This window comes from Chenopodium album, chromosome 21, assembly GCF_948465745.1.
Source record: "Chenopodium album chromosome 21, dcCheAlbu1.1, whole genome shotgun sequence".
Classification (NCBI taxonomy): domain Eukaryota; kingdom Viridiplantae; phylum Streptophyta; class Magnoliopsida; order Caryophyllales; family Amaranthaceae; genus Chenopodium; species Chenopodium album.
In genome coordinates this window covers 32,113,039-32,123,345 of record NC_137854.1, presented here as the reverse complement: position 1 = coordinate 32,123,345, position 10,307 = coordinate 32,113,039, and the positions used below count along the sequence as shown (strand labels likewise).

Here is a 10,307-nt window from a genome sequence, read left to right as displayed (position 1 = left end):
CCGAAAAAGAACCGAACCAGTTAAAAACTGAACCGAAAAGATCCGAATCAATTATAAACTGAACCAAAAAAGAACCGAACTGTTTCTAACCCGAAACCGTTTCCAACCCGAAACTGTTTGAACCGGGATAAAAACCGTTTACACCGCACCGTTAACAAACCGCAACCCGCCTGCACCGAACCGTTTACTACCCGGACTGTTTACAACCCGAACCGAATTAACACCGCTTAAGAATAAACCGAAACCGAATCGAACCGATAACTATTTAAACCGAACCAAAACCGACCCGCGAGACAATTAAACCGATTCCAAACCGACCCGATTAACTACCGAACCGATTTCAAACCGAACCGAAACCGAACTGTCAAACCGTTTTGACAGTGCTAATTATAAATCATCAAAACTAGTCAAATTGAAGTATATAAATATTGTAAAACTGAAAGTGTTGTATATATTTAAAAGAAAACAAAGGGAGTATATAGTGTAGATTTTATTATTGAGTCCGGACACCTCTTGTAATTACTGAAAAAAATCTTGTGTTAAATTTTTGATGTCCTAGCTTGTTGATATTAATACCATGAATATTCTAGCTAGATATTATTGTAATTAACATGGGATTAAAAAAAAGGGAAGTTTGAAGGAAAGTTTGAGTTCAAACACCCTTTGCAATTACTGAAAAAAAATCAAGTATTGCCATATTATTGACCTTGTTCGTTGATATTATTATATTGTGAATATTATTGTCAAAATTGAAGCAAACATGGGATGAAGAAGATGAAAGATTGAAGGAAAGTTGAAAAGTGATAACAAAATAACTACTGACTAAATAGAAATTGGGACATTTAATTTGATGGTACGCCATTTGTGAGATAGAAGATTTGTACCTGTTTAGGAGTGAGAAAGTAGGTAGACAGAATACAGAGTACAATATTAGACCATATATAGCAAATATAAGGGATAAAATGAGCTGAATTACTTAAAATTCCAACAAACGTAACTCATACACAACTGAAATATAATTAAGAAGTGTAACTTCATCACCAAGACACCTAATGTATCAAGTTGTCTTCATTTCTTCCCTCTCATGCTAAAATTTTAGGATGTTACAGAATTAAAAACTTATACACGCATTATTTTCATAGCAACCATAGTACACTACTAATACAATGTTGCATGCAATGCTTTCCATCATAAAGCACAACACCTACCAAACGGATATCAAATTGCATGATAAGGCAGTGAACACTAATAATCTTAGTTATTGACTTGTTCCTTTGGTGGATAGTGGCCGCCATGACCGTGACCGTGACCGTGACCTCCATGACCGTAACCATAACCTCCATGGCCATAACCATAGCCCTCTGGGTTCACATTACTTTCCTCTTTCTTTGGCTGATAATGACCATGTCCATGGCCATGACCATGATGATATCCGTAACCTTCAGGGTTAACTTCATCCTTCTCTAAAAGACCGTGACCGTGACCATGGCCATGGCCATGACCATGACCATAACCTTCAGGGTTAACATCATCCTTCTCTGAGAGACCATGACCACCATGACCGTAACCGTGATGACCGTGATCATGATGATATCCATAACCTTCAGGGTTAACCTCTTCCTTCTCCAGGAGACCATGACCATGGCCATGCCCGTGACCATGATGATATCCATATCCTTCAGGGTTAACTTCTTCATTCTCTAAAAGACCGTGACCGTGACCATGTCCGTGACTGTGACCATGACCATAACCTTCAGGGTTAGCTTCTTCACTCTCTAAGAGACCATGACCGTGACCATGTCCGTGGTCGTGACCATGACCATGACCATAACCTTCAGGATTAACTTCTTCATTCTCTAAGAGACCATGACCGTGACCATGTCCGTGGCCATGACCATGACCATAGCCTTCAGGGTTAACTTCTTCCTTCCCTGGGAGACCATGACCATGATGACCGTGATCATGATGACCATGGTGATAACCATAACCTTCAGTGTTAACTTCTTTCTCATCTTCTATAGGCCCGTGACCATGGCCATGACCATGACCGTGTCCTCCATGATACCCATCTGTAGATTTTACTTCTGCGCGCACACATGAAATACGAAGTAAATAAGAAACATAATTAAACACAAATCAATGCATGCTTAACACTTCGTTTGGATAGGAAGAAATGGAAGGAAAAGAAGAGAAGAGAAATGGAGGGAGACAAATTCTCTTAGCTTGTTTGGGTTATAGATTGGGGGAAGGAAGGGGAAGGAGAGGGAAAAAGTGGAGAGATTTGGAGGAAAAATGGAGCTCACCCCCCTCTCCCTTTCTTTTCCCTTCCCTTCCTCCATTTTCCCTTCCTTTCTTTTCCTTCCTTCTTTGCTATCCAAACAAAGCGTAAATTTAATATTTACATGAGTGAGAGATTTTTTTTGCATCCATTAATTCGTCACACAACATGAAGCTCAGGAAGAGAAATGCATGAATGATATATTGCATTTCAAAAAAAAAAAAAAAAAAAAAAAAAAAAAAAAAAAAAAAAAAAAAGACAGAATTAATAATAAATGAAAGATGACGCATTAAATATATAGTTCACTTTTTCCCTATGATTTAGTACAGTAGAAAGCTTATTGGACATAAAGACGTATAAAATAATTTGCATACGCAATGTCGCCTACTTTGTCTTAGAGCTGAGTATGTAATCTAACTTTTAACTAGACAACTAAATCCAAATGGAGAATTTAATGTTTTTGAATAACTTTAAAGATAAGTGAAAGACAACAACTTACGAGTAGTCTCAGCTAGCTCACGAGCAGAAACCTCGGAAGAAATAAAAAGAAAAGAAGCAAAAAGAAGGCAAAAAACAACAAAGGGCATTGATGAGGCCATCTTTGAAATTGCAAGTAAAATTGTTTGAAATTATAAAACAATGGAGTGAACTAAAACCCTATTTATAGATAGTTTATGCCCCAAAGTTGGGGCCACACTTTGAAATTTATACGAGTATTGCTTCACAAGGGTCAATAATAATAAACCAGATTTTGTCGTGTAGATATGTTATTGCCAATATATAACAAAAAAATGTTATCTTGGTAGGTAGAGAAATGAAAAGCTACTAAATACTTCATAGCTATTTTATTGATTATTTGTATTATGCTAAATACTTTTGAAGGTGAATGAAATTTTGTAAAACACGAGTTTGAATCGCACCTGTTATTAAAAGTTTTATCTACCATTAATGTGTTGACTCACTTAATAAATTCTTAATCTCAAATTTATTTTAGAGATATGGTCAGTAAATACTGGACTAAAAAATACCGTGAGGGTTGAGGTTTAATCAGGATTCTTCCTTATCAATTTTTAAAAATTAAGCAAGATATACTTTTTTTTTAAAAAAAAGGCCAAGACTGTGTTATGTTAACTCTTCATATAATATTGTAATTTTAGACTAACTCAACAAAAATTTAAACTTATGGTTTAAGCACATCATGATTGATTTTACAAACGTTTTATCAAAAACATGTATGGTAAGTTAAAAAGTATAAGTTGGAGACATCATAGTAACAATGAATGAATTCATTAACCGTAAATTTTTGTTATTTTAACATGGAGAAAAACCTTGGAAAAATGTCTGATTTTGGTAGCAGTTGGTAAGATATTAAAACTTGTAGCATATTTATGGAGTAAGAAAAGAAGGACAAAGTAAATATGTGGGATGATAAGAAAAGGTAGCTTAGATTATGGGCCTGTTCACATTTACTTAATTTCAGTTCAGTTCAGTTCAGTTCAGCTCTAATCAGTTCAGTTCAGTTCAGTTCAGTTTCAGTCAGTTCAGTGCAGTTCAGTTCAGTTTAGCTCTTAATTTCTCTCTCACATAAAATATTCATTTCAGCTCAATTCAGTTCAGTTCAGTTCCAATCAGTTTAGTTCAGTTCAGTTCAGTTCAGTTCCAATCAGTTCAGTTCAGTTCAGCTCAATTCAGTAAATATGAACAGGCCCTATGTGTATATATGTATTTATGCATCCTCAAGGTACGAGGTTCGATGGTCATGAGCAACAAATCCCTCCCCCTACTCCTCTAGGGCATTGCCAGCTTGCTTGTGATAGGAATTTTCAGCAGCGCTAGGCCAGGTTGACCTTATCATGTGTTAAAAACGGATAATACGGAGTAATAAAAAAAAATAAAAAAAAACGAGTATAAAGGCAACCCAGATCAAGATAAACATGAGGAAAAAAAAAAAATTAAGATCAATGATCACACAGGGAAAAAAGGCTACTCTGAAAAGTAAAATTCAATTATATCTTAGCATGAGATCAGAAAAGATTGAATGCGAGCCAGAAAATATAAAAATTACAGTACAATCATTTTTTATCTTAAAGTAAGTGAATAAAATATTCACAATTAATAAAGTAAGGAAATTTAAATTAAAGAAAATGATACGGAGTATTGAATAAACATAGCCCTAATGTATTACGAGTAAAAGTTAAAAAAAATATATTAAGAAAGAATTAACATTAATTACACCGATATGCGCGTAATTTCATGATCTCTCAACTTAATTCCACATTAAAAAAGATATATACATATAACTCTAAAAGAACAAATTAGTGGACGTGTAGTAGAAATAAAAAAAAAAAAAAAAAGGTAGGATGAAAAGTAAGAAAAGAGCAAAATATGACAAGAACAAAAACAAAAGAAAATTCAATCAAGATATCTTAGGCATGACAAATAACTAACACTAACTTTTACAGTGTTATAGCTATAGGATTACTCTGTCTATATATGTTATAGGAGTTAATCAGTTGTTGGTGTTAGGCTCTGTTCTCTTTACCTTAAAAAAAATATTATTAAGTAAAAATAATTTCAGTTCAGTAAAAATAATTTCAGTTCAGTAAAAATAAATTCAGTTCAGTAAAATTAATTTCAGTTCAGTAAAAATAAGTTCAGTTCCTTAAAATTCAATTTTTTTTAAAGAAGAATTATAATAGAAAATCAGTAAAAAAAAATTTCAGATCAGTAAAATTAATTTAAGTTTTGTTTATATAATTTAAGGACCTGTTCACATTTACTGAACTGAGCTGAACTGATTGGAGCTGAACTGAACTGAACTGATTGGAGTTGAATAGAACTAAACTAACTAAACTGAACTAATTATATTTTATGAGAGAAGTAAATTAATAACTGAACTGAACTGAACTGAACTGAACTGATTGGAGCTGAACTTAACTGAACTAAACTGAAATTAAAGTAAATGTGAACAGGCCCTAAGTTCAACAAATATAATTTTGTTTCAGTTAAAATAATTTCAGTTCAGCAAAAAATAAGGTGAAGAGAACGGGGCATTATAGGGGTTATTTTATGATTTAAGGAAAACTCAAGTATATTAAGTGTTACTATGTCAATGTATGGGAGTTAGACCCTGTTCACTTCAAATTATTTTCACTGAACTGAGATTATTTCTGCTGAACTTAAATTATCTTTAAAGAACTGAAATTAATTAGACTGAGCTGAAATTATTTTTGTTGAACTGAAAATATATTTACTGAATTTCTATTATAATTCTTCTTAATAAAAACTGAATTTTACTAAACTAAACTTATTTTAACTGGACTGAAATTATTCTTACTGAACTGAACTTATTTTTACTGAATTGAAATTCTTTTTACTGAACTGGAATTATTTACACTTAATATTATTTTTGCAAGGTAAAGTGAACAAGACCTTACTTCATTTTTTTTATAAACGGCCACACAGTGTGACCAGCCGGCCAGCCGCACAGAAACACTAATGAATCAAAAATAAATTTTAAAAGTGTTTTATTTTTTTTAGGAAAAATAAACTTTTTAAGCTGTATTTTTTTTTCATATAATAGGTAAATTATTAATTTCATGCCAAAATTGTGTGTATAATGGTGTTTCAAAAAAATTTTGTGTGAATAATGTTTTAAAAATTTTAAAGTTAGAAAATTAAATTCAAGATCATTTCCTAAATTTGATACTGTAATTTATAATCTTAATTATCAGATATCATATTTTAGTGCACGGGCACAATCTAAGAAAAGTTGGATTTTGAATTTTTGATAGGCACCAATAATTTCCCAAAAGTGACAGGATATAAAACTAAGTAGTGTCTAAATTAAATAATATTCTAACATTTTGATAACTAACGCAATGTATTAAAATGTAGTTAATATACTAGTGGTTAATTACCCAAAGTTAACAAATGTTACGTTCATAAATCATGATATGCCAACTTGTTGTTGCCCTTAATTTTAGTATACTGAATTACTGACGTGAAAAAGACATTCTTATAAAAACACCAACTTATTAGATTACTTGGAAGATATAAGGTTGTTTCCCTCACAAAAACATTTTTTGTAGGTTCATAGAAATCTCTCTATATATTGGGTGTTATATCTGATTTTTAACTCTCCTTCCCTTATTTGTTTCCCCATGAGGATATCGTTACTTTATTAATTTTCGGTTGGAAAACAATGATGAGAAAGAAGAGCGGTGGTGTTAATGGCGTGGTTGTGAGAGAAAAGTTGTGATACCATATGTGTAAAAAAAGAATGGGTAAAAATAGAGAAACAGACTAATAAAAAGGAAGTTGAGGCAAAAAAATAAGGGACATAAGGAGTATTTATTAAGTTTACAATCATAATTAAAAAGTGAAGAGTGAATAGAATTAGAGAAATGTGAGGATAAAGTAAATAATATGATCTTGATCTGCATAAATTGAATTAAAGAATGAAGAGAAGCTAAGGGTCTGTTCACAATTACTAAATTGAGCTGAACTGAAATGAACTGAACTGATTGGAGCTGAACTGAACTGAACTGAAGTGATTTGAGCTGAAATGAATATTTTATGAGAGAAGGAAATTAGGAGCTGCACTGAACTGAACTGATTAGAGCTAAACTGAACTGAATTGAACTGATTAGAGCTGAATTGAACTGAAATTAAGTAAATGTGAACAAACCCTAACATGTATACCAAATAATATGATCGTGATCTGCAGATGGATAAAGTAAGAGAGAATGAGCAAAATGTCAGGATAAGTTGGTATTATAAACATTATGAACCAATGTTATTACTTTTATATATGCTACTATAATAAGAAAGCATTTTTGTTTTTTGGCAGGAATAATAAGAAAGCTTTTGTATTAGTGTATTACCCTAATTACTACTAAGATATTTTTGAAATTTAGATAAAGTATATAAGTAGGCTTTGACTGAGTAAAACTTTAAGTACTAACTACTTATATTAACTAGTCATTAAGCACTTGATTATTGCTGTCTACCCACTCACCCAAAATTAAAGATATAATACAAGCAATAGCCATTTTTTAAATGAAGGAAGCAAAGAGAGAATTTGAGCAAACGTTAAAAGAAGAAATCAAACAGGCCGCCATAGTTGAAATTTGGATACACAAAATAAGCTTTTGAGTTACATTTTTAGCATGAAGACATCATAATAGACTTTTATCATGTATATTTGTAATAAAAAGAAACTTTTTGAGTCATTCTCGAGTTTTTCATCTAAATAAGCTAATGGTTTTGGTGATCTTGCAATCTAATAATGCTTATCCTTTATTATATAAAGTTGCATTGTCCATGATTGCAATTACTTAATGTTAATAAATGATACTCCCTCCGTATTTTAATAAGTGTTACAGTTTGATCAAATATGCATGTCAAGGCACAAGTTTGACCATTAATTTATGTAATTAAATATTAGTAAAATTATAGGAAATTGATATTATGAAAAAATATATATTATAACGAATCTAACAATTTATTACAATAACATTTGTTTTTTTTTTTATATATTGGTAGATTAATCAAGTCAAAACTATTACGTAGTATATAAGTAGTGAAAAAAGTCAAAATATAACACTTATTAAATACGGAGGGAGTAAGATAAATGTATTATATAATATTGCTCTTGTTCAAAAATATGGGTCACTACTTTAATCAATGTCGATCTTTATTTCCTCAAAAGATACCCCAAAAAAAAAAAAAAAAAAAAAAAAAAAAAAAAAAAAAAAAAACACTTTAATCAATGTCGATCATTTGTCGTTTCCTGTTACGTACTCCAATATAAAGAATAATTAGAAGAAAAAAAAAAAGAAATAAAGAATAATATAAATCTATTATTTACGTAATACTCCTACCGTCCCTAAATTATAAGCATTTTTCTCTTTATTATGTGAGTAATAAATGCTAGAAAGAGGCTTTCTATTAAGGGATGGAGGGAGTAGTAAACACAAATTTTTATAAGTGTCTGGCTATCTAGTGTGGCAACTGGCGATCATTGGGGTTATTTTGTTAGTGTTATATAAGGGCTACTCAATCGGTTAGTGTTATAAGGGCGCTACTTTGTCACTGTTGTAGTGGCGGCTACACACTAATTGAATCGTTCCGTGTTTAGGGGTTACTCGGTTAGTGTTACAGAGAGTTATTTGGTCAGTACTACAGGGGGTTACTTAGTCAATGTTATAGGGGTTACTTTATTTTTTCTTACAAGCATACATACAGTGTGACCGAATGCATAAAAAACGCGCTATATAAAAAAATGTAGATTTTTATTCTAACTAATTTTTTACCACAACTCTAAAAAACGTCCATCCTTCAATTTTGTGCAAAATTTGTTTCCTAATAAATGTTACTCCCTCCATCCTTAAATTACATTTGTCTTTTCTATTTTTGGTATTTCAAAATTACATTCATCCTTTCTATTTTTGGTAAGTTTTTTTTAGTAAATTAAGTCTCTTTTTCTGTTTTATATTTAATGCTTTCTCACTCATCCTTACCTAATCTCACTCATAATCCTAGTGCCAAATTACAATGAATATGATTGGTTAAAAATTTTTAATTAGGAGCATGTGATTGGTTCTTTTTTTTTTTTTTTTTTTTTTTTTTTTTTGCAAAGGATTGATGACCTGTCATGAATAATAACTAATCTATCTTTGTATTATTTCCCATTGCATTATCTAATTATTGTTATTTGTCTTATTCTTCCCTTCCTTAATTCCGGTGTAAATTTCCAAAGTAGAATGTAATTTAGGGACGGAGGGAGTAAGGTTTTTTGTATTTTAGATTTGATTTTAATTTAGATTAAAAATAAACCTAGGTTTATTTTTAGAATTTTCTAATTTTTAGTAATTTTGACATTATTGTTAATGTAGTTTATAATTCTATAATTAATTGTTTATGAAATTTCGGACTTTTTTCTATACGTGTAATTGGCTAATTGTTGTGCAATAATTGTATAGAAAAATCTCACCCCCGGTTTCGAGGAGATCCTCGGATTGATTCTCACCCCATCCTTGTGGCTCTCTAAACACCAAAAAAAATTGTATAGAAAAATCTATGTTTTTATTTTCATGATTTTTCTAAGCTAATTTCTAATTTTTCATGGTTTTTGGTTTTTTTTTTTTTTTTTTTTTTTTTTTTTTTTTGCGATGATGTGCGACGGTGGTGGTGTGGGGCGCGTGGAGTATGTGATTTAGGTATGGGTGGGAAGGCATGGGTAAGGGTGGTGATTGTACGGTGGTGGAGAAGGGTTTTATTTATTTTTTTTATTTAATGATGGCCATGGCCATCGAAAAAGTCACAATATTGATGATGGTTTAAACTATCAATATGACAATTATTGATGACCAATCTATCGGTAATTTTAGTTTTCACGGCAAGTTGAACAGTGATGGCCTAATACTAATGGTTTTTAATAGAATTACTGATGGATTATTTCCGTTATTGAATTTTTAGCTCATTTCTTATAGTGGTCTTTTCTTCCCATTCCTTATGGCTTGGATTCCCTTTTTTCAGTTGCTCACTGTTAGAGTGTATAGCGTGTACACAAACTTTTAAATAAATCGGATGTACAATAAATATTGTACATCCGTTATAAAGTTACCCCTAAAATAAGCAAAAGTTATCCTAATATGGATAAATGTTACCCTCACATAAACAAATGTTACAAAGTATTTATACTTTATTGATAAAAGTTACCCAAAAAATTGTAAAAGTGACCCTAAATTTGATAAAAAGTGACCCCCGATGTACAGTAAATTACTGTACACCGGATGTATACAAAAGTTATTGTATCTTGTATTAGTGTATATTTATATTTTGTAATTATTTTAGCTAATTACTCTATTACCCTCAAACACTCTTGTTATCTTGTATGTAATCTGTTTTGAGGAATGAGAATAGTCACTGACAAGTGACAACATTTCTATCACGGTATCAGCTAAAGAATAACCCTAGCAGCCGCCATCTTCTTCTCTCTCACAAACAATTGTACAAATGTTGC

General features: G+C 31.4%; 1 protein-coding gene across 1 annotated transcript; it reads right to left on the bottom strand.

The window, feature by feature from the left end:
* Positions 1-1,115: 1,115 nt before the first annotated feature.
* LOC145602930 (uncharacterized) lies at positions 1,116-2,891 on the bottom strand. Its single transcript, XM_081659074.1, has 2 exons — positions 2,778-2,891; positions 1,116-2,084 (listed from the first exon to the last, which is right to left on the bottom strand). Exons 1-2 carry the CDS (start codon positions 2,875-2,877, stop codon positions 1,255-1,257), a joined length of 930 nt encoding a protein of 309 aa, XP_081515200.1. The 5' UTR covers positions 2,878-2,891; the 3' UTR covers positions 1,116-1,254.
* Positions 2,892-10,307: the final 7,416 nt, after the last annotated feature.